Source organism: Salvelinus fontinalis, chromosome 29 (genome assembly GCF_029448725.1).
Source record: "Salvelinus fontinalis isolate EN_2023a chromosome 29, ASM2944872v1, whole genome shotgun sequence".
In the NCBI taxonomy this organism is placed as follows: Eukaryota; Metazoa; Chordata; class Actinopteri; order Salmoniformes; family Salmonidae; genus Salvelinus; species Salvelinus fontinalis.
In genome coordinates, this window is record NC_074693.1 from 22321221 (window position 1) to 22345994 (window position 24774).

At 40.4% G+C, this 24774-nt stretch overlaps 2 protein-coding genes across 6 annotated transcripts; both read right to left on the reverse strand.

The window, feature by feature from the left end:
- Positions 1–7194: 7194 nt before the first annotated feature.
- LOC129827612 (LON peptidase N-terminal domain and RING finger protein 3-like) lies at positions 7195–14500 on the reverse strand. Its single transcript, XM_055888600.1, has 10 exons — positions 13148–14500; positions 12438–12556; positions 12066–12329; positions 11720–11942; positions 11497–11587; positions 10918–11154; positions 10604–10762; positions 9913–10075; positions 9650–9799; positions 7195–9539 (listed from the first exon to the last, which is right to left on the reverse strand). Exons 1-10 carry the CDS (start codon positions 13788–13790, stop codon positions 9378–9380), a joined length of 2211 nt encoding a protein of 736 aa, XP_055744575.1. The 5' UTR covers positions 13791–14500; the 3' UTR covers positions 7195–9377.
- A 102-nt stretch (positions 14501–14602) lies between these two features.
- On the reverse strand, positions 14603–23066 carry commd5 (COMM domain containing 5). Of its 5 annotated transcripts, none has more exons than XM_055888604.1 (7): positions 22758–23062; positions 22405–22565; positions 22243–22271; positions 21511–21561; positions 17232–17327; positions 16889–16964; positions 14603–15235 (listed from the first exon to the last, which is right to left on the reverse strand). In XM_055888604.1, exons 1-7 carry the CDS (start codon positions 22894–22896, stop codon positions 15134–15136), a joined length of 654 nt encoding a protein of 217 aa, XP_055744579.1. In that variant the 5' UTR covers positions 22897–23062; the 3' UTR covers positions 14603–15133. The 5 variants fall into 5 exon arrangements, with proteins under 5 accessions (XP_055744579.1, XP_055744582.1, XP_055744581.1 ...); XM_055888607.1 differs by lacking the exon at positions 14603–15235 and adding an exon at positions 15250–15460 and having other exon boundaries at positions 22758–23066; XM_055888606.1 differs by lacking the exon at positions 14603–15235 and adding an exon at positions 15471–15775 and having other exon boundaries at positions 22758–23066.
- Between the last annotated feature and the right edge of the window lie 1708 nt (positions 23067–24774).

Sequence of the window (24774 nt, forward strand, 5' to 3'; positions counted from 1 at the left end):
CTGTTTAACTGATGCCCCACTTCACATTTTAACCCCCCCCTCCTCCCCCAAAATGGAAACCGATTTATTTTAAACTATTATTTTTGACGAATCGAAAGATTCACTTCGCTTTTGTGTGGTAGTTTGGATTCGGTTAAATCGTGTTGGATCAAATCATGGGTAGTGATTCCTAAATTAAATTATATTGTTTTTAGGTAATGAAAAACAATCTCAAATATAGGGGTTGTTGGAATGATTGGCTCCCCTGTTTTCAGTGTTCTAGCAACCTGAGCCTTTTAGAAAAAGGTTTTATGAATTTGGAGAACACATTGGGAGGGATCTTAGACCGTTCCTCCATACAGAATCTTTCCAGATCCTTGATATCCGTCTGTGCTTATGGCCTGCCCTCTTCAATTCAAACCACAGGTTTTCATTGAGGTTCAGGTCCGGAGACATTTAAAATGCTGCTGCTCTCCCATATCGATCTCTTCTGTGTCCTTGTGGGACCAAGAAAGGATGTTTGCATGGAGTGGACACTTTGCATTGGCAGCACACACTTCAGTGGACACTTTGCATCTGCAACACATGCTTCAGTGCTCTGGGAGTATTTATAGCCCTGTGAGTTTGACACTTCATTATCTGTCCTTCATGACAACCGTACCCACAAAAACCATTACCTTTACCACCATCTTCATCTATATATTTGCACTAACTTTCTAGGTAAAAAATAATAATAATTCACACAAATGATGTGACTCCATTATAGGGTGTCTTGAGAGTTGATGTACCCATGCGTTTTGTAGTCATCAAATCTTTGTCAAACATTGACGTTGAGGGAGAATCTAAGCAATCAATTATTGTTCTTTTTTCAGAAACAAGGGAACAGATCATTGGGACTCAGATACCATCTAGATTCAGTGGCAGCGGAACTGTAGTGATATCACTCTGCCCACCAGTGGAGTCCAGACTGAAGGCGCTGGGACGTATTGCAGGTGCTGAGGGAGAATTGAAGAGACAGTGACATGGAACACTGACTGAACACCTACCTAAGAACCCACCCAGCTCCTGATGTGGGCCACCAGGCTGATAAAAATACAGAGGTTGACAGAGAGACAGAGCTGCCAGGTGAAGGATGGAATCTGAGCATCAACAAATGCCAAATAGCTGTTTCAGCTCAGAGCATGGGAGGACTTGCTGCTAGATCCATATCGGTCCAGCAGAGCATCGAGATTAGTGCAACTGCGACTCTTCTCTCTCCTTCCCATCCCATCGCAGGATGACCACTAGCACACACAGCAGAGCTACTGCCACTCTGAGGATGTTGTCCTTGTGGTTAGCTTTCTTCTACTATATGTTGGTGCTCAACCTCATCTTCAAAAGGCTGTTAAGTGAGGGTTTCATCATCATCGTCATTGTTCGGCTGCAGAACTGTCACCCTCAAGCGTTCTCCAGTATCTACGGTCACTGGCAAGGTTTGCTATTTGATGTGGATGCAGCCAAGTTTGCAACGTAAACATAATACAAAAATAGTCAAGGGGAAAACCCAATAAAACATTCTTGAGCATTGCAATAAAAATAAACAAATCTTTGTTTTGAGAAAATGTCTATTCAAGGCACAGATTGACGAACTCTTGCTTTGATTCATTTTATGCAACCCACAATTATTTCATGTAACTACAAAAATTCATCTGAATTACCAAGAAATGTTGATTAAATACTATTACCTCAATTTAAAGCAGAGTCTGTGATCAGCTGGACTGACCTACAGTACCAGTCAAAGTTTGGATACACCTACTCATTCAAGGGTTTTTCTTTATTTTACTATTTTCTACATTGTAGAATAATAGTGATGACATCAAAACCATGAAATAACACACATGGAATCATTTGGCAACCAAAAAAAGTGTTAAATCAAAATATATTTCAGATTCCTCAAAGTAGCCACCCTTTGCCTTGAGGACAGCTTTGCACACTCTTGGCATTCTCTCAACCAGCTTCATGTGGAATGCTTTTCCAACAGTCTGCGCTCCCACATATGCTGAGCAGGTGTTGACTGCTTTTCTTTCACTCTGTAGTCCAACTAATCCAAAACCATCTCAATTGGGTTGAGGTCGGGTGATTGTGGAGGCCAGGTCATCTGATGCAGCACTCCATCACTCTCCTTGGTCATATAACCCTTACACAGCCTGGAGGTGTATGTTGGGTCATTGTTCTGTTGGAAAACAAATGATATTCCCACTAAGAGCAAACCAGATGGGATGGCGTATCGCTGCAGAATGCTGTGGTAGCCATGCTGGTTAAGTGTGGCTCGAACTCTAAATAAATCACACAGTGTCACCAGCAAAGCACCATCACACCTCCTCCATGCTTCATGGTGGGAGCGACACGTGGAGATCATCCGTTCACCTACTCTGCGTCTCACAAAGACACGGCAATTGGTACCAAAAATCTCAAATTTGGAGTCATCAGACCAAAGGACAGATTTCCACCAGTCTAATGTTCATTGCTCGTGTTTCTTGTTTCTTGTTTCTTGGTGTCCTTTAGTAGCTGTTTCTTTGCAGCAATTCGACCATGAAGGCCTGATTCATGCTGTCTCTGAACAGTTGATGTTGAGATGTCTGTTACTTGAACTCTGTGAAACATTTATTTGGGCTGCAATCTGAGGTGCAGTTAACTCTAATGAACTTGCAGGAGAGGTAACTCTCGGTCTTCCTTTCCTGTGGCGGTCCTCTTGAGAGCCCGCTTGATGGTTTTTGTGACTGCACTTAAAGAAACTTTCAGAGTTCTTGAAATGTTCCGTATTGACTGACCTTCATGTCTTAAAGTAATGATGGAATGTTGTTTCTCTTTGATTATTTGAGTTGTTGTTGCCATAATATGGATTTGGTCTTTCATCAAATAGGGCTATCTTCTGTATATGACCCCCTACCATGTCACAACCCAAATGATAGGCTCAAACGCATTAAGAAGGAAATCAATTCTACAAATTAACTTTTAACAAGGCACACCTGTTAATTGAAATGCATTCCAGGTGACTACCTCATGAAGCTGGTTGAGAGAATGCCAAGAGTGTGCAAAGCTGTCATCAAGGCAAAGGGTGGCTACTTTGAAGAATCTCAAATATAAAATATGTTTTGATATGTTTAACACTTTTTTGGTTACTACATGTTTTCATATGTGTTATTTCATAGTTTGATGTCTTCACTATTATTCTATAATGTAGAAAATAATAAAAATATTTTTAAAAGCCTTGAATGAGTAGGTGTGTCCAACATTTTGACTGGTACTGTATATAAAACTCAAAGCATAGCGTGTTGATTCATTAGAACTGCAGTAGCATGGAAACGAAGTCAGAGGGAGTATTAACACTGCCTGTGGCTATTAAGCCATTCCTGCATTGCACAGTACACATTCCACATACTGTACCTGAAAATACCCTTTAGTTTGTAATGACTTAGATGGAACTTAATTTTACATGATATGACTAAGCAGGCACACTATCTTCCTTCCTGTGGACTAGTATTTATAACTAAGTAGCCTACTGTACCCAATTACATGTTATACAACCACACTTGGAACGGCTTGGCTCGCTTGACCTTCTTGGGCTGCGCTGCCATTGCAAACCTCTGTGCCATTTTCTGCTGTGTTACACAAGCACATTACTCACATCAAGGGCTTTATTATGTCTAGTGAATAAGGCACCTACACACCCAGTGGATGGCCCGGGCCAGGTACTGTTATATAAAGGCTGTTCAGCTGCAGCTGTCAAAGTGCAGATATGTCAGCCCAGACATTTGCTTCTATGGTCAGAATGTTAAAAGTTTACAAACCTTAATAAAATGCTAGGTATTATTTACTTTTGACACCTTAGTGAATTGAGCTTCACCTCACTAAAGAAGTGTGATTCTACAGTTTTCCTGATGTTCATAGTGTCCACTTTTTGACTACTGGACCCCACTGACAGTGACCTGGCTGGAGAGGGGGTATTTGTTACATCATGTACATAAAAGCATGTACTATGCTGTGAAAAAGTATTTGCCCCCTTCTAATTTTCTCTACTTTAGTATATTTTTGATACTGAATGTTATCAGATCTTCAACCAAAACCTAATATTAGATAAAGGAAACCTGAGTTAACAAATAACACAACAATGACTTACTTATTTCATAAACAAAGTTATGCAACACCCAATGCCCCTGTGTGTAAAAGTAATTGCACCCTAACACTCAATAACTTGTTGTGCCATCTTAAGCTGCAATGACCACAACCAAACACTTCCTGTAGTTGTTGATCAGTCTCTCACGTCGCTGTGGAGGAATTTTGGCCCACTCTTCCATGCAGAACTGCTGTAACTCAGGGACATTTGTGGGTTTTCAATCATGAATTGCTGATTTCAAGTCCTGCCACAACATCTCAATTGTGATTAGGTCTGGACTTTAACCAAGCCATTTCAAAACTTCACATTTGTTGCTTTTTAGACATTTTCATGTAGACTTGAGTGTGTGTTTTGGATCATTGTCTTGCTGCATGACCCAGCTGCGCTTCAGCTCCCAGATGGATGGCCTGACATTCTCCTGTAGAACTCTCTGATACAGAGCAGAATTCATGATTCCTTCTATTAAGGCAAGTCGTCCGGGTCTTGAGGCAGCAAAGCATCCCCAAACCATCACACTACCGCCACCATTACGTCTGGCGAAAACTAAATGTGAAGTTTTGGAATGGCCTACTCAAAGTGCAGATCTAATCCCAATTGAGATGTTGTGGTAGGACTTGAAACGAGCAATTCATGCTTAAAACCCCACAAATATCACTGAGTTAAAGCAGTTCTGCATGTAAGAGCGGGCAAAAATTCCTCCACAGCGATGGGAGAGACTGATCAACAACTACACATGTTGTATTCGGCGCATGTGACAAATAAAGTTTGATTTGATTGCAGCTAAAGGTGGCACACCCGGTTATTGAATGTAAGGGGGCAATTACTTTTTCACACAGGGGCATTGGGTGTTGCATAACTTTGTTTAATTAAATAAATAAAATAAGTATATTTTTTCGTTATTTGGAAACTCAAGTTCCCTTTATCTAATCTTAAGTTTTGGTTGAAGATCTGATAACATTCAGTATAAAAAATATGCCAAGACAGAGAAAATCAGACATGGCAAATACTTTTACATGGCATTATACTTCCAGATGACAAAAGTGTTTCGGAGAGGGGAGATAACCGAGTCACTGACTCATGAAATCTCTTTTGTGTTCCACAACCTTCCATTTCAGCCCATGGGTTAAGCTCGTGTGCATGGGGTGTTTTGTTGGAGGCACAGACCACACATTCCCAAGAGTCAGGAATGTTTCAGTGGCAGAGATGTTTCCTGTGTTTCAGCTCGTGTTGATAGCCCTCTCAAACGTTGCTTTTGAAAAGCCTTTGCAATCTAATGGACCCCTCATCTGGTGTTTAAAGGATATGTATTTATTTAATTGAATTAGAGTAGACAAGTGTAATGCAAGATAAGACTATGGCCACATACACAATACAACTTGTACAACTGATGTAAAATGCATTTGACACAATGGTTGTGATACAACAGTCTGCCTGCACAAAAATCATTACACAATCATTGGGTGGTGTCTCCACATTGCCTGTGTAAAAATGTTTTCGCGGACAAACTCTCTGTTGTATCACAACTGTTGTCACGTGTTGTAAACTAGGATGTGTACTCTTTAGTTTGACTCTTCCTCATCACAGACAAAGCGTTGAGGGATACAAAGAGAAACCCTGCAATATCCGCTGCAATATGATAACCATTATACAACACTTTGATCAGCCACATTAAAATAGCATGCATTTATTCTCAGCAGCTTAAGGCTGAGGGCAGGCTGTCTGCACATTACAAGCACAGCCAGCACAGAGTGACAGCATGGAAGTGTTGGCAACATTGAAGTGATAGGAGACAGTATTGAAGTCAGAGCCCACCCTCTGTGCCATCCATCCACTGGCAGCATCTCAGAGCTATCAGCCACAGGCAGCAGCATCTCAGGGCTATACATTGAGCACCTAACACTGTATCATATGAGCTTGTGGCACACACAGTCTCACACTTCTCACATGGGCACACTCTAGCCCTTTGACACACTGCCCTCTCTCTCACGCAGTTTCTCACACTGTTTACAATGGAAGATCTAGCACTAAGTGTGAGTTCTGTCGTCAAATCAGTACACAGACAGGCACTTAACCTCCCAGATGCCTTTTCTGGGTAAGTTAGGTAACCAGTTTTCCCACAATGCACTGCTTTGCCCTACTTCTGTCAGTGTGCTACATGTTTTATAAAATTGGGGGAAGGTGTATCAGCCAAGTTCCAATAGCAACCCCTCTAGTGACCTTATCATTTCAGTTACATAACCTTACTTGGCGTGTAACATAGGACTAGTGTTATGTGGCCAGTCTGGCTAGGGCACGCTGATGAGGGATCTGTTTTAAGGCATATTCTGAGAAAGAGTATCTTTATACTCTCTAGTTCCAGTGGGGCTCTCAGTACAGTTGAATAATATCTGGCTTAGTCGCTTCACACCTTTGAGATCCCATTTGTCACTCACTAAAGTTTGTTTCTGCATTTGTCTGTCCTGAACAAACAAAGCATGACACCTTATTCAAAATAACAAAGATGGGGGGAAAAAAAGAGTCCCTTGCCATTTTGGCACTATTCCTGGACCGACTGCTGAAAAATGCCCTCTCTCAAAGGCAGAACAAGATACCCGGATCCTCTGCAGAAGCTAACCCCATTTCAAAGTTTACGTAACGTCTGACTGCCCCGTTATGTAAGCCCTATTAAATTTATCCCCATGGCTTCTCCCTCCCTCACTCCCACCAGACAGACAGCCTGCTAATTACATTGGTGCTACTTGTCCCCTCTTCCTCGGAGTCCATTATCCCTCCCAGTCAGAGAGGTGCGGTTCGGTATGGGTAAGGTCATCTCCTCCAGCAAAAAGGCAGAGCTGCAGAATGTGGGGCAGTGGGGCAAGGGGAGTGGAATAGTGTTTCCTTCCTCCTAAACAGTGACCTACATTCACACTGTTGTGTAAAGTCAATGCAGCCTTACATAAGCTTTCTGTTATGTCTCAACATTCTAGACCTTTCTAAAGACCTATATTGATACTACTTTAGACGAACACATAACGAAAGGAGAAAAATGTTGAACACGGGACGAGACAAATGAAAGACCATCGGTTTAGCTCATATTCCACTAATTAAGAGCCTTTTTTATTCAGAAGTGTGTTTTCTGTACATTGTATAACATTGCAATGACTACATTTCCATCAAAACAGAAATATAACGTCAGATAAGATGCCTACAACATACAATAAAAAAAATTGTAAACACATACAGTTAGAGGCAATTATACCTGTGTTATACAATCACCCAAAAAAAGACTCCATCCATGGTCACCTCATCTCCATAGAAACAAATGACATGTCAATTTTAATTAGCATGTTCTGTGGTGGAAGAGCTACAGGTCAGTGTGTCAGAGGTAGAAGGTTTCAATCATTAGAGCGAGGTTCAATGTGGAATTCAAAAAGGGCAGGAAGATACTACCGTTGAATTTCTATTGTTTTAGCATTTTCTGATGTAAATTCTTTGCATAGAATTTGGCTTACATGCAACAGCCATATCAAATGTATATACATGCAAATATGTGATGTTGGAGAGAAAAAATAATTGATTGACATGCCAATCAATTAACTTTTATCCTGACATTTTTTAATTCAACCACTCAACCAAGTTTCAATGTTGTATATGAAAGTCCAGCTGAAAATACTCAAATTGTGTTCTTGCATTGAGATGATTTTCATTTTTAGTTGGGATAAAATACACAATATAATACCAATATTTGTAACAGCAATACTCACAATGAACCAGGACTGGAATTGTTTAAAATTACTGTTTGTCTCCTCAGCAATAGTTTGGACTTTAGTCTTCCTCGATGGAACGTTACCTTGAACCCTGAATTCTACTACATAGTTTGAGCTTTATGGTACTGGCATCATGGAGGAAATCCAACTTAAGGCACTAAATGTTGAAAAAGATTAGAAATCACTGAGTGCTTGATGCTACCGTTTATGATTCCAGTGGACAATAACTGGAATGACAAGATGACAGTTCAAATGTCAGAAATAAGTATTCCAACTCCTTCATGAACTTTTAGAATGGTTAGACTGCTGCCTGTTTCATCTGACTGTAATGTGTGTTAGGAAAATAATTTCAGAGTGTTTGGGACTTAGGTCAGGACAACCAAATGCAAAATGTTTTTCTAAAACCAAACTGAGAATATTGGAAAGTGGTAAAAGTGGCAAGGCTGATAAATCCTGCAAGCTCTACAAGTTGATATTTCCCATCTCTACAGTTATTTGCATGTTCACATTCATGTTGTTGTCTTTTGTATACAAGCCAGGAATCACGCTGCACAAGTGATAACCGTTATTGCAACCACTCTGAGTTTGTTGGTCACTTGTGTCACATCTCTAATTTATGACCATATATGTTGCAAATAAGAGACAAGGCAGCCCTATATAAATAGAATAACTTCCAATTGGCACTTGGTATACAAAACATAATTGTTGTTCATTAACACATTTCCACAAGATTGAACAACATAACCATCCTGGTTCAACATTGTCTGTATAAAAAGGTGATCATCATAACATAAAAAATAACAGTAGAAAACTATTTTTAAAAAGTCAGACAACGAATCATGTAACATCCAACAAAACAATAAAAAAAATTCCTTTCTTAAAGGCAAATCTCACGACCCATCTTTGCTCACCATGTGAGTATCACTTATGCTGCTGCTGCAAAGTAGGTAATATAAATAACAATACATATTCCATCGTAAGTAGGAGATAGCTCCTTTCAACTGAAGGTGTATCACACTCCTCTACACCAAAACATTATCTGAATGATATAGTTAAAGCAGCAGCAGAACCTGTACTGTTCTGTATCGTCATTTTGTTAACTAACTTTCTACATTTTCAGGGGTTTTGGTTTTGATATGTCATTTGTGGTGGTTAATAAACCCTATGGAAATAAAAAGTGATTTATGTAATAGTTTAGAGTTTGTCATCCCTCCCAGGGATGTAAACATGTTGCATGCACACGCTGTGTTTATAAATAATAACAAAAACTAAATCAATCATTATTGTCTTGAAAGCACACTGATTAAAAGATTCAGTCCATAAGTAGCCTCTTCTAATCCTTGGAAGGAAGAAATAATCAGCATCACATTTTGGTAATCTAATCAAAGCCCACTTGCCAATAACCTATTTACGCAGAAGGCTTTCGTTAACATTTGGTCTTTCTGACAAAACAGACATCCACATGGAGGAGAAGGATGGTTGTGTGAGGGTTGGAGTCACCGAGAGGAGCGGCTGCGGGTCATGAAGAGGAGTACTCTGCGGATGCCACTGAGTCTGTCCTTCAGGGAGGTCAGGGCAAGGAAGGGCAGCTGGGCTCGACCCTGCAGAGGAAGGACTGCCAGCAGCCACCAGCACCAGGATGGCCCATTGGGACTGACCTACAGGGGACAACGAGAAGAATCCATCCATAACCTGTTCAATACAAACTGTGTCGTATCAAAATAGAGTTAACACATATACGATCTGTATCCAGGGTTCACATATTTACCTGTGGTTCAGAGTTTTTCTCCGGCATGGGCCCAAAGTGACCCACAATCCTCTCCATCTGTTCTGCTTTGAGGGAGTTGACCCAGATTAAGGCCTGGTCGTACACTGCATCATGGAGACTCTGCAGCTCCTTCTCTGTCACACCCTCCACCTATACAGAACAAGAACAGCCTTTATTAGCACGACGAGATACACTTTAAACATGTTCAAACAAGTTCAGAGAACATTCACGCAAATGCTTGAGTTTATGTGAATAACAATGACCTTAATGTCTTCCAGGTATTCAATGTCTGCTGTGTTGTACCCATCTCTCTGGTGGTGCTCAATTACTTTAAACCTTCTTTTCCCGATGGTGTCAACAACGGAGCGGCCATCTGCAAAGAATTCCACGTTTCGGATCTCCAGGAGGCAACCGTAATCTGCAAATCTATGGGGAAGGAAAAAAAGTAGATATGGTAAGCAAATAACACCAAAAATGTGCTTAAGGCATTCACAGGGGGACCAAACAATAAAGTAGGCTATATCAACTATCTGAAGTTGATTATACAAAATGACATGCAAGACCTGCTCAGTTCTGATAATAGCCTAAGGCCAAACAAGAGAGTTGACCCAATGGGGACAAACAAGAGAGTTGGGACAAACAAGAGAGTTGACCCAATGGGGACAAACAAGAGAGTTGACCCAATGGGGACAAACAAGAGAGTTGACCCAATGGGGACAAACAAGAGAGTTGACCCAATGGGGACAAACAAGAGAGTTGACCCAATGGGGACAAACAAGAGAGTTGACCCAATGGGGACAAACAAGACAGTTGACCCAATGGGGACAAACAAGAGAGTTGACCCAATGGGGCTTCTGAGTTGTTAACATGAACTGCCAGATGATGCCGATATAACCTGTCTGACTGAGGAACATGCAACACAATGTCTCTCTGCTTTGTACAGGCTTTACTCACCCTTTGAGGTTATCATCGAGGCACATTCCAAACTGCTTGGTACCCATCTCCATACACCTGCGGATCATCAGCCGGTAGCAGGGCTCAAAGACGTGAAGAGGGCATGGAACGGTGGGGAAGGCCATGGTGCAAACAAATATAGGCACGTTCTTGTTTAGACTGCAAAAGAAGAAATCAAAGTAGAGAAAATTATTAGTTTGAGGAAATAATATATCCAAAGTTACAGGTGAAGAAACATAAATGCAATGTTACGTGTCTCTGTTACACAGTACTGGATCAATAGGGTAGTGTCTGTATGCCGACGTGATTCTTACTTCGATAAGTCTGCAATCTCCTCTGCGTTGACTTTCTGCCTGTCCATGAGCTCGGATGGCAGATACTTGCAGATGAGGTTCTCCACCAAGACAGTCTTGTTGTATTTACTTTCTGACAGGTACTCTTTCAGATCCATCTTGCAGAGAGGACACTTGGGATTGTAGTCCAGACATCGCTCGAGGCATTTCAGACAGAAGGTGTGTCCACAAGGAGTGGTGACTGGTTCATAAAAGAGCCTAGGGTATACCATGGAGAGAAAGGATACTCAGAACGTCTCACACTACTCTATTGTTGATTACTTTCAGGTTATTTTTTATAGCCTATAGCAATTCAATTCGAATGTTTGATAATGAAATGTAAGCTATAACAGTGAAAATAAGGCTAGATGTTTACCTATTCATCTTTATTGCTTAATACTATCAGAAAGCAAGATTGATATCTTGTGTCAGGCTGAGAAAATAACTTTTAATCCTAGAATATCAGAATCAAAAGCAGAACACTATATTACTATCCATTTAGCCTTAAGTGGCAAATACTACAATTCAGCTACAAGTATTGTCATGGATGGTAGTACTCACCTCATACACAGAGAACACTCCAGGTCAGTCGGGTCTATGAGGCCAGCAAGCACTGTACTCCAGGAAGTTTCCTGTTCATTCTGGGTCACTTCTGTAAAGGATAACCATTTGAGTTAGATAGTGAATCTCAACGACTACTTCACTTACAGTAGACATCATGCCAATAAAGCTCCATTGAATTAAAGAGCATTTAAGGGGTGAGACAAGAGGTATTTAAACTTACCATATCTTGAACGCTTGCAGATGTCACTACTGTCCACTTGGCTGTCCTCGGATGAGCTACGTTTGAGGAAGACGCTCCTGTTGGTGACGCTGGGATGGCAGACATTCACCTGATTTTCTCTTTTCTTTCCGCTGCATGTCTCAAATGAGCCATCTGTCTTAGATTCACTCATCGTGGGGGACAACGTCAACTTCTCGTCAGAGGCGATGATATTCTTGTATTCCTGTGAGAAAGGGTGATGATAGGACATTTTAGTAAGTTCATAAGTTCATGAGCTCAACTTCAGGCACTATATGATAGTACTGTATTATATAGAAAAACTCAGAAGATAGATGACTTCTCTTACCTTGTAAGATGTGGTGATGATGCAGCTTGAGGTGTTCAGGGCGCCACCTTTAAATCTACTTCTGGAAGATAGTAGACTTGTGCAGTCCAGGATTCTGTTGTGTACTTGATCAGTGACAGGGGCCAGGAGATCACTCAGAATCTTTTGCGCCTCTGTTTTTGCCAGTTTACTCTCAGGGTCTAATGCAATGACGATCAGGTACTCTCTTAACGCTTCTTCACATTTCCCCAGAGTGACAAGAGCTTGTGCTTTTCTAATATGTCCCTGGAAGAAAAATAATGTTTAGTAATCAGTACAATCCTACAATGTCTTTGGATTGTGAAGTTCTGATGATAGATCTAAATTAAACATGGCAAAACATCCAACCCTCACCATGGACCAAAGAGGCATGAGTTTGCATGCCATCTCTGCATCATGAAGGGCATCCTGGTAATTCTTCAGACTGGAATTGATCTGTGATCGGTTGCTGTACAGAACATGGTCCCTAGGAGCTGGAAAATAAATACAACATACTGAAAATGATAATCTATTAATTATTCCATCATTCTATCATTGAATGTCACACAAGACCAGTGTTCTTTAGATCACAGTGAAAATGTGGGGATTTTGGATTATTGTTGAGAGAGATTGTTGTTCAACATTTCAAGAAGTATATGTTTAATCAATAATGACAGTGGAACCAATACTCCTGTGTCTACTGTTGAACATTAATTACCCTTGACCCACATGTATTTTACTGTTTGTTACACAATCACAACAAAATGTCATGGCTCACATGTTACTCAATGTTTGGTCGCCTAGCCCAGTGTTGGTAACCATGGCCTAGCCTACATAACATTTTATTTAACCTTCACACGCCCATGTCTGACATAAGCACGACTCTCTCCGAATTAAGGGGTTATAGCCTAGTAAAACAGTGATTCAGCTGTCAATTAAACCAGCCCATGGGCACTGAAAACAGTACCCTACATACTGTTGCAACATTGCATAGGATATAGGCCACTGATTTAATTTAATTCCATTTAGAATGAGTTTGATTCCATTTTGAATAGTGATTGAAATGAAAAGGTAAAATACTATACCTATTTGTATTGCTTCGTTGTATTTTTCCAAAGCAGAATCCATTTTCTCTGAATATAGTCCATTCCCCTCACGTCTCAGATGAACAGCAAGTAATTGAACTGGAAACCACTTTGATAACAAGTTACTAAGAACAACATTTACTCTATAATTGTCCACATCATTGAATTTGGTCATGTCATTGCACTCTTTGCAGCAGACAGGCATTTTTTCTCTGTCCAGGCACTTTTTGCAAAAGCAGTGTCCACAAGGCAAGGTAACTGGCTCGTATAGAAATCTATAACATATTCTGCAGGTAAATGCATCATATCCAACGCAATAGGAGTTTGTCTCCTGCCTATTGCTTTGACTGTCTGTCCCATCATTTCTTTTAATACTGTTAGAGAGATATTTAATAAGATTCTCCAGATGGACTGGTCGGAGTCTCTCGATTTCAGCCGCTTTTCGGTAGATTTCGAAAGCTTCGTTCAATTTGCCAGCAAATGCCAGGGCATCGGCTCGTTTCACCAACAGATCTTGCTGCTTACCAGGGTCACGGAGGTGCAGCATTTGACATTCGTATATGTCTGCTGCGAGCCCGAAGTTTTTAGATTTAAACGCTTCTACCGCAAGAAGCAGCATACAATCTGTACTATCCGTTCCCATGATGACTGCTGTTGTGCAGTAGTCTCGCGAAATTATTATTTCATTTTTGGAAGTAACAGGTCCTTCTCCATCTCATTTTCTGATGTCTTTGCGCCTGTTCAGCTCACTACTCGGGCGATTTGATAGCACACCATAAATAATATTCTCACTTTTTTTTATAAATGTTACATAAACTGTCATGTGACCACAGCCAGCTGTTTCTATTGGACAGGTTTCTAACGCGGTTACCTAATAACAATTCAGTTGTAACAGAGAGCGTCTGGACTGAGGATAGAAGTCGGTCAATGTGCTGAAATGGGTCTAATGCGTAATACTTGTATAGATGTACGTAGGCTGAAGGCATTCCATAACTGGTCTCTTGGACAGTAGAGCATATGGCGCGGCAGGTTGCCTAGTAGTTAACGTTGGGCCAGTTACCCGAAAGGTTGCTAGATCTAATCCCCTGAGCTGACATGGTAAAAATCTGTCGTTCTGCCCCTGAACAAGGCAGTTAACCCACTGTTCCTAGGACCCTCTAAAATAGGATTCTGAGAACCCTTTTTGGTTCCACATAGAACCACCTCAAGGGTGATATTTGAAAGCAGATGTTCTGTGCTCCCAAATAAGGTTTTATGTGAACTGAGAAGGGTTCTATCAGGAACCTTATTTTCAGAGGGTTCTCCTACAGGGACAAAAGTTACCACATAGCACTCTGAGAGAGTATGTTGCAGTAGGCTATAAAGTGGCATAATAGATAGTCTATTATAATTACAAATTCTTAAGCTTGTTTTACTAATGTGACACATTAATTAGGCACTGTGCTAGAGGCAGTATTACATGGAAAATGTGTTTTTATTCATTCAAGGACTAAAGACAGTTTGTGGGTTACACGGTTACCCAAATTCCTCCACACGGGTAGGTCGTCTGAGCTTGCAAATGAACTCAATCCCATTTTCAGACAGCCAGGGACAGTTCAAACTTCTTTTACAGTGACTCTGAAAGTGGGCCATCAGTGTAACCCAGTCAGTCTAGACCTGGATGAGGTTGAGCCTAAATCCTGTGGCTGACCCATATCTTTCCCCCATGTCACCTTAGCAATTCTAGGTCAACTTTACTTTGAATTGTACTTTAAATAACCACATGGTTATAAACACAAACAATACATTTACTGTTAACACCGTTATTAAGTCAAGCGCTAATAAAAAATATCTGATATTTAAAACACAACACCCATTTTAGTACAATTGACAATATTTAATATCTACAGTATGACATGCCAAAATGATATAAATCCATTTTAGGGCAAAAACCCTGCCTGATGAAACCACTTACTGGTCTTCTAATAACCTTACTGACATGGACGGTTAATCTTGAATCTTCAAAACGCTTCTCTTCTCCAGATCGTTCATCTCTTTAAGAATAAGCGCAACGTTGTATCGGAGTTCTTGAAACTTGGAAACAGGCACCTAGAGAGAAAAACCCCAGACATATTTAAACTTGGAAACAGGCACCTAGAGAGAAAAACCCCAGACATATTTAAACTTGGAAACAGACACCTAGAGAGAAAAACCCCAGACATATTTAAACTTGGAAACAGGCACCTAGAGAGAAAAACCCCAGACATATTGAAACTTGGAAACAGGCACCTAGAGAGAAAAACCCCAGACATATTGAAACTTGGAAACAGACACCTAGAGAGAAAAACCCCAGACATATTTCAACTTGGAAACAGGCACCTAGAGAGAAAAACCCCAGACATATTTAAACTTGGAAACAGGCACCTAGAGAGAAAAACCCCAGACATATTTAAACTTGGAAACAGACACCTAGAGAGAAAAACCCCAGACATATTTAAACTTGGAAACAGGCACCTAGAGAGAAAAACCCCAGACATATTGAAACTTGGAAACAGGCACCTAGAGAGAAAAACCCCAGACATATTTAAACTTGGAAACAGACACCTAGAGAGAAAAACCCCAGACATATTTAAACTTGGAAACAGACACCTAGAGAGAAAAACCCCAGACATATTTAAACTTGGAAACAGGCACCTAGAGAGAAAAACCCCAGACATATTTCAACTTGGAAACAGGCACCTAGAGAGAAAAACCCCAGACATATTTCAACTTGGAAACAGGCACCTAGAGAGAAAAACCCCAGACATATTGAAACTTGGAAACAGGCACCTAGAGAGAAAAACCCCAGACATATTGAAACTTGGAAACAGGCACCTAGAGAGAAAAACCCCAGACATATTGAAACTTGGAAACAGGCACCTAGAGAGAAAAACCCCAGACATATTTCAACTTGGAAACAGGCACCTAGAGAGAAAAACCCCAGACATATTGAAACTTGGAAACAGGCACCTAGAGAGAAAAACCCCAGACATATTTAAACTTGGAAACAGGCACCTAGAGAGAAAAACCCCAGACATATTTAAACTTGGAAACAGGCACCTAGAGAGAAAAACCCCAGACATATTTCAAAAGGTAGACTGGTAGTATGACATTGCCATGAGCAGCATACCGGGTTCGCTTCACTCATTTACAACGTGGGAGCCACGGAACCAAAACAGCGGAGAAGATGAGCCTCGTGCTTCAACGTCTTTAGTTGTTGCGGAAATTGACCCACTATGCTGTTCTCTTTCTGGATCTAGGTCATATTGCTGAGTCTACCTTTAAAATGACCCAATTGTATTGAAGGAAATAACACTATTATTAACACTATGAATGCTGATATCAAGCTCTGTCATACAAATGGACTATGGAATAAATGCAATGTCTGATTACTTGTTTGAACACAGTACAATATTTATGTTTGAGGGAAGTGTTGGACATGCCAGACAGTTCCCATAATCCTTCACCATAAGATGTTGATAGTCTAAAACAGATGTAGCCCATATTCTAGTCTAAACCATGTTGTACACAGTTGTATAAAGCAGGGACACACGGTTACATAGTAAACTACTTGCAACTGTGATAGGCCAACATATTTACAGGCTGAATAATTACGCATATCTTTACATGTATTAGACAAACTTAAATCAACCCTCATCCTAGTAAGCCAGTGAGGATACGTGCATATCAAAGCCATAACCAGCAAGTTGTTAGTGTTTTTACCTCAAAGCGATGGGCCTTTCCATCTGAGAGCTTCATCTGCATTAAAATGGAGGGCTGCAAGGCACGAGCTAGGGAGCTTCCAAGAAAATAACAGACAATATGATGCATGTATTATTAATCAGAGCCTTCTAAGCAATTCTGTTTGCTTTTTAAATTCTCACTACACAATGAAATGTGTTTACTATTTATCAAAACATTTATTGTACTACTATATAACGATAACACTGCATGCATTTCATGCACATTTTCAGTTCTCACAATATTATCTCAGTTTAATTCTCTGTTCTATTTCTCCTTCAAAAAGTTGACCCTCTTATGTGATAGTGAACAAAGTATAGTGTACCTTGTTGATATGGCCACATCCACTCTCCATCTAAAATCCTTCAGGGAGGGTAATCGAGGCCCCTGCTGTGTAGCCACTGCCTCCAGTGCTGTTCGTCTGGGGGGGAAAAAACAGAGAAAGCTGATCCACAATCACAGAGTGAGCACCACAGGGGTCTCTGTGCACAATGGACCCACCACTTAAGTGTTGGAAAACTGGATTTTAGTTTAGGAAAGACAAACCTTTTCATTAAGTTTGCCATTTTGTGCATTCGGAAAGTAAACAGACCCCTTGATTTTTTCCAAACTTTGTTACATTACAGCCTTAAGAAATTAATTTGATAGTTTTTTCCCCCCTTAACAATCTACACACAATACCCAGTGGTGGAAAAAGTACCCAATAGTCATACTTGAGTAAAAGTAAAGATACCTCTTAAGGATCCGCCCCTTTTTTTCAATTTTCTCCTAAAATGACACACCCAAATCTAACTGCCTGTAGCTCAGGACCTGAAGCAAGGATATGCATATTCTTGATACCATTTGAAAAGAAACACTTTGAAGTTTGTGAAAATGTTAAATTAAATGTAGGAGAACACCACATTAGATCTGGTGAAAGATAACACAATGAAAAAAAAAATGTTTTTTTTGTACCATCATCTTTGAAATGCAAGAGAAATGCCATAATGTATTATGCCAGCCCAGGCACAATTTAGATTTTGGCCACTAGATGGCAGCAGTGCATGTGCAAAGTTTGAGATCGATCCAATGAACCATTGCATTTCTGTTCAAAATGTTGTATCAAGACTGCCCAAATGTGCCTAATTGGTTTATTAATACATTTCCAAGTTCACAACTGTGCACACTCAAACAATAGCATGGTATTCTTTCACTGCAATAGCTACTGTAAATTGGACAGTGCAGTTAGAATAACAAGAATTTAAGCTTTCTGCCAATATCAAATATGTCTATGTCCTGGGAAATGTTCTTGTTACTCACAACCTCATGCTAATCACATTAGCTTACGTTAGCTCAACCCTCCCGCGGGGGACCCACCGATCCTGTATTAATAGAAAATTACTCAAGTAAAAGTCACCCACTAAAATACAACTTGAGTAAAAGTCTAAAAGTATTTGGTTTTAAATATACTTATGTCTCAAAAGTAAATGTAATTGCTAAAAAAAAAAATCTAAAGAAATCCATATATTACATAATTTACAAATTAAGCATTTGTGTTTAGTGAGTCCACCAGACCAGAGGCAGTAGGGATGGCCAGGGATGTTCTCTTAATAAGTGCGTGAATTTTACCATTTTCCTGTCCTGCTAAGCATTAAACAAATGTAAGTACTTTTGGGTCTTAGGGAGAATGTAAGGAGTAAAAAGTACATTGTTGAATTTAGTGAAGTAAAAGTAGTCAAAAATTTAAATAGTAAAGTAAAGTACCTATACCCCCAAAAAACTACTTAAGTAGTACTTTCAAGTATTTTTACCTAAGTACTTTAAACCACTGACAATACCCCATAATGACAACGCAAAAACAGGTTTTTAGACATTTTTGCAAATGTATAAAAAAAAAACACCAAACTTAAATATTACATTTACATAAGTCTAAAAAGACCCTTTACTCAGTATTTTGTAAAAGCACCTTTGGCAGCTATTACAGCAGAGTCTTCTTGGGTATGACACTACAAGATTGGCACACCTGTATTTGGGGAGTTTCTCCCATTCTTCTCTGCAGATCCTCTCAAGCTCTGTCTGGTTGGATGGGGAGCGTCGCTGCACAGCTATTTTCAGGTCTCTCCAGAGATGTTTGATCGGGTTCACGTCCGGGCTCTGGCTGGACCACTGCACTTTGCTCCGTTCATCTTCCCACGATCCTGACTAGTCTCCCAGTCCTTGCCGCTGACAAACATCCCCACAGCATGATGCTGCCACACAGTGCTTCACTGTAGAGATGGTGCCTGCTTTCTTCCAGACGTGACACTTGGCATTCAGGACAAAGAGTTCAATCTTGGTTTCATCAGACCAGAGAATATTTTTTCTCATGATCTGAGTCTTTAGGTGCCTTTTGGAAAACTCCAAGCGGGCTGACATGTGCCTTTTACTGAGGAGTAGCTTCCGTCTGGCCACTCTACCATAAAGGCCTGATTGGTGGAGTGCTGCAGAGATGGTTGACCTTCTGGAAGTTTCTCCCATCTCCACAGAGGAACTCTGGAGCTCTGTCAGAGGGACCATCGGTTTCTTGGTCACCTCCCCGAACAAGGCCCTTCTCCCACAATTGCTCAGTTTGGCCGAGTGGCCAGCTCTAGGAAGGGTCTTGGTGGTTCCAAACTTCTTCCATTTAAGAATGATGGAGGCCACTGTGTTCTTCGGAACCTCCAATGCTGCAGAAATGTTTTGGTACCCTTCCCCAGATCTGTGCCTTGACACAATCCTGTCTCGGACCGCTACGGACAATTCTTTCGACCTCGTGGCTTGGTTTTTGCTCTGACATGCACTGTCAACTGAGGGACCTTATATAGACAGGTGTGTGCCTTTCCAAATCATGTCCAATCAATTGAATTTAAATATAGTTGGACTCCAATTAAGTTGTGGAAACATTTCAAGGATGATCAATGGAAACATGATGCACCTGAGCTTAACTTCAAGTCTCATAGCAAAGGGTCTGAAAACTTACAGTACCAGTCAAAATTTGACACACCTACTCATTCAAGGGTTTTTCTTTATTCTTACTATTTTCTACATTGTAAAATAGTGAAGATATCAAAACTATGAAATATAAATAACATCATGTAGTAACCAATTTTTTTTTAAATTCAAAGTAGCCACGCCTTTGCCTTGATGACAGCTTTGCACACTCTTGGCATTCTGTCAACCAGCTTCATGAGGAATGCTTTTCCAACAGTCTTGAAGGAGTTCCCACATATGCTGAGCACTTGTTGGCTGCTTTTCCTTCACTCTGCAGTCTAACTCATCCCAAACCATCTCAATTGGGTTGAGGTTGGGTGATTGTGGAGGCCAGGTCATTTGAGGTAGCACTCCATCACTCTCCTTCTTGGTAAAATAGCCCTTACACAGTCTGGAGGTGTGTTTTGGGTCATTGTCCTGTTCAAAAACAAAATTATAGTTTCACTAAGCGCAAACCAGATGGGATGGCATTTCGCTGCAGAATGCTGTGGTAGCTATGCTGGTTAACTGTGCCTTGAATTCAAAATAAATCACAAACAGTGTCACCAGCAAAGCAGCCCCACACCTCCTCCTCCATGTCCATTGCTCGTGCTCCTTGGCCCAAGCAAGTCTCTTATTATTATTATTGTTGTCCTTTTGTAGTGGTTCCTCTGCAGCAATTCGACCATGAAGGCCTGATTCACACAGTCTCCTCTGAACAGTTGATGTGAGAAGTGTCTGTTACTTGAACTCTGAAGCATTTATTTGGGCTGCAATCTGAGGTGCAGTTAACTCTAATGAACTTATCCTCTGCAGCAGAGGTAACTCTGGGTCTTCCTTTCCTGTTGCGGTCCTCATGAGAGCCAGTTTCATCATAGTGCTTGATGGTTTTTACGACTGCACTTGACGAAACTTTCGAAGTTCTTGAAATCTTCCGGATTGACTGACCTTCACGTCTTAAAGTAATGGACTGTCGTTTATTTTTGGTTATTTGAGCCGTTCTTGCCATATAAGGCTATCTTCTGTATATTACCCCTACCTTGTCACAACAACTGATCGGCTCAAACACATTAAGGAAAGAAATTTCACAAATTAACTTTTAACAAGGCACGCCTGTTAATTGAAATGCATTCCAGGTGACTACCTCATGAAGCTGGTTGACAGAATGCCAAGAGTGTGCAAAGCTGTCAAGGCAAAGCATGGCTACTTTGAAGAATCTCAAATATATTTATATTTGTTTAAACTTTCTTGGTTACTACATGATTCCATGTGTTATTTCATAGTTTTGATGTCTTTACTATTATTCTACAATGTAGAAAATAGTAAAAATAAGAAACCTTGGAATGAGTAGGTGTGTCCAAATTTTTGACTGGTACTGTATGTAAATAAGGTACTTCTGTTTTTTTTGTAATACATGTGCAAAAATGTCCATAAACCTGTTTTCGCATTGTCATTATGGGGTATTGTGTTTAGATTGATGTGCAAAATGTTTTACTCGGTCCATTTTAGAATAAGGCTGTAACGTAACAAAATGTGGAAAAAGGGAAGGGGTCTGAATACTTACCGAATGCACTGTATAACAACAAAATGAATTTTGGGAATATAGGCTAATGTTACTCCATAACAAATCAACATACCGATTGCCAAACACCACACTTGCAAAGTCTGTGATGAATTCCTCAGGTATCCTACAATGAAAGAATGGAATGTCAGCTGAAAACAATTCAAAACATTTCCAGATAATATTTTGATGGCACAGTATGAATCATTGCTTTGAATAATGTAGACTGCCAAGTGTAGAGTCAGTGTTTCATATTACGATAAATGCAACAACAACAACAAAAACCTTTGGGGTTAATTTACACAATGATATTTTGTAATAATGTGTGTGATCTAATATACCGCCAGCTCCTTCTGTGATAAACAAATTATGGAGATCTTGGATTGCCTATTGCAGGGTTCCCCAACTGGCGGCCTGTGGGACGAATTTGGCCCGCAGGTGGTTTTATTTGGCCCCCTAAGTTCTCTGAGCAAATAATAGACTGTAAAAACACCAGGAACTCAGCTTCAAGTGATTTTCATTTAGGAAATATGTTTCCAGGTACTCCCACACATAGAGACAATTGATCATATACAAATACAAGCAAGGGTTGAAATTATGTTTTGGTCAAATCTATTTGGGCTACACGCGGACAATTTGCGGTCTTCAAATTATTTGTAATTAGGCCCCCGACCATCCTTGGCTGAATCTAGTTGATGATCTCTGGCCTATTGTAATCAGTTGTTCAATTCCTTGATACATGCAAGATAAACTGATGCTTCACAGCTGTGAGATGAGGTGATGAAGGTGACACATGGAAGACGCCTACCTTAGTTCCCTTAGATCTTCTTTGAAGACCTAGAAGACGTAAAAATATATTTTATTGTAGATGTTATGTAGGAGTCATGAAATCAGACATCATCTAGAAATCCAACCTAACCATGGTCTATGAGAGTATGGTTTCAATAAAACATAATAACCAGTTCTTTACCTCTTGTTTTAAAGATGATGTGGGGATACGCAATGCCTCTTTTAGGAGTCTGTACATTCCAGCCACAACATAACTCAACCGTTCTTCAGGGAGGGCAGCATTTTCCGCGATAGCCTTCATTGCTTCTCTGCAGTCCTTGCCCTCAATAGCACTCACCACCGCTGGGAATAGACACAAGAAAAGTGATGTCAAAATGGTTTACGTCTGTGTGTGTGTGTGTGTGTGTGTGCGTGGACAAAAGGAAGAGAGAGAAATGGAAACGAATTAATTTAACAATATACCAAGAAATGGAAAAGGAAACGGATACATTTTACAATATACCAAAGTTAATGTCATGCAATTTAATAACAAACCTTTCAGTATTTTTCTAAACATTTCTTGGTCTAAATCCTTCAGCTGTTTAGCCATGATTTCAATTTCTGATGGTATCCTTCCTACCAAAAAACTTGAGTCTTTGGATGCACCAACCGCGACTTTGGCATGGCTTGACATTATACTTCATATATAACTAAACTTCTTGAACAAACCTAAATTAGCGTAACTTATTTTCAAATTATGATGTGTTTGAGCTGACTAGCTTGTCGGTTTATTTATCCCAGACGATTTCTGTAAAGGTAGATCACATGACATGCCTTCTTCTTCTAATGGCGGTCTGCAAACAACCATTAGAGGTGCCTCTGTCGCCACCTACTGTACTGGAGGGTGTGGTCAAGCATAGTTTACAGATTTAGAATAAAATAAAACAAACAAACATACAAACAAGAATTAAACCCTCCTATCTGATCATGTACTACTAAGTAAATAAAAAAAGAGCCCTACTAACTTTTAACAAAATAAAACCCTCCTGTATCTCCAGAATCCCTCCAACCTTCCCCAACCGAGATGCATCCATCTACAGCCCTGCCTCTGACTAACACTAGCCTGTCACTAAAACCAATACTATCTATCGCCATCTACTGGTCGTGGTTAATCCTTTACACAAACTGTACATGTGAACTCCTCCTTTTCTTTCCTAGATGACTTTCCTTCTTTCCTCTCTCCCTTTCCTAGTTTCCTTTCCTCCCTTCTTAGCTTCCTGTGGCAGCAGGTAACCTAGCGTTACAGCATTGGGCCAGCTGGTTCGAATACCCGAAGTGAGCTTGGCATTTAACCCTAATTTGCTACTATGGCTGACGCTGTAAAAAAAAAAAACATTTCCCTGCACATATCTGGTGTTTGTGACAATAAAACATCTTTATAAAAAAAAATCCTTCCCGACTTCCTTTCCTAGCTTCCTTTCCTTTCCTCCGTTTTATTCCCTAGATACCTGCACTCCTTTCCTAGTTCCCTTTATTTTCCTCCTGTCTAGCTTCCTTTCCTAGCTTCCTTTCCTTTTTCCCTAACTCGCTTGATTTTCCTCCTTTCCTAGTTAGGAAAAAAGTGAAAGAAAGGGAGATAGGGAAGGAGGAGAGGAAAGGGAGGTAGGGAAAGAAAGGAAGCTTGGAAAGGATTAAAGGAAGCTAGGAAAATATGAATAGAAAGGAAGCTAGGAAAGGAGGAAAGGGTGAGAGGTAAGGAATGTACTAAATAAAAGGAGTTCACGTGTATGTGGTAGGGGTTAATCATGGTCAGTAGATGGTGACAGTAATTTTAAAAACAATATACAAATATTGGTCACGTTCACATATTTAAATCAAACCAAATCAAATCACATTGTATTTGTCACATACACTTGTTAATTAACAGATGTTATTGCGGGTGTAGCGAAATGCTTATTGGTTTTAGTGACAAGCGGGTTTTAGTAACAGGCTAGCTCTGTTTTATTCTTTTTACAGAAAAGTAGTTTGATTTTAGTATTTTAGTTATTTTTTGTTGTAGTTTGTTCCGTTTTTTGGGAATCCTGTTTCCATCCTGCACAGTGGGTGGCGGGATGCACATTAAATTCTGCGTTCGCCAATATAATTCAGCGACCCACACAGACAGCGGTGTGTTATGTGGTAGGCTATTAGTGGGTTGTGTTGTACTTACCAGTGTTCGCGGGGTCCAACATGCCAATCAACCTGCTATCTGCCAATCACGGGGATGCCTGGAATGTTCTGATGCCGGGCATCCTGGTGGTTAGCGGAGTGGCGTGGAGGGGGGTTGGGCAGGGGGATGGAGCATTGGAAGTTAAGACCAAGTTTAGCCATTGTTCTCTCTCTTACGTCTGCGTTTCACAAGATAAGGTCACGGTTGGCTTGTGGGGTATCTTTCATTTATTTGGCGTGGGCTACGGCCAAACAGTAGCCTGTGTAAAGTTGGGTTAATAAACCGTCAATTCGTAAACTCAACCCTCTGTCTGGACAATTGTTCCTTTATGATCTAGTCAGGTCATTACATTGGTGTCAGAAG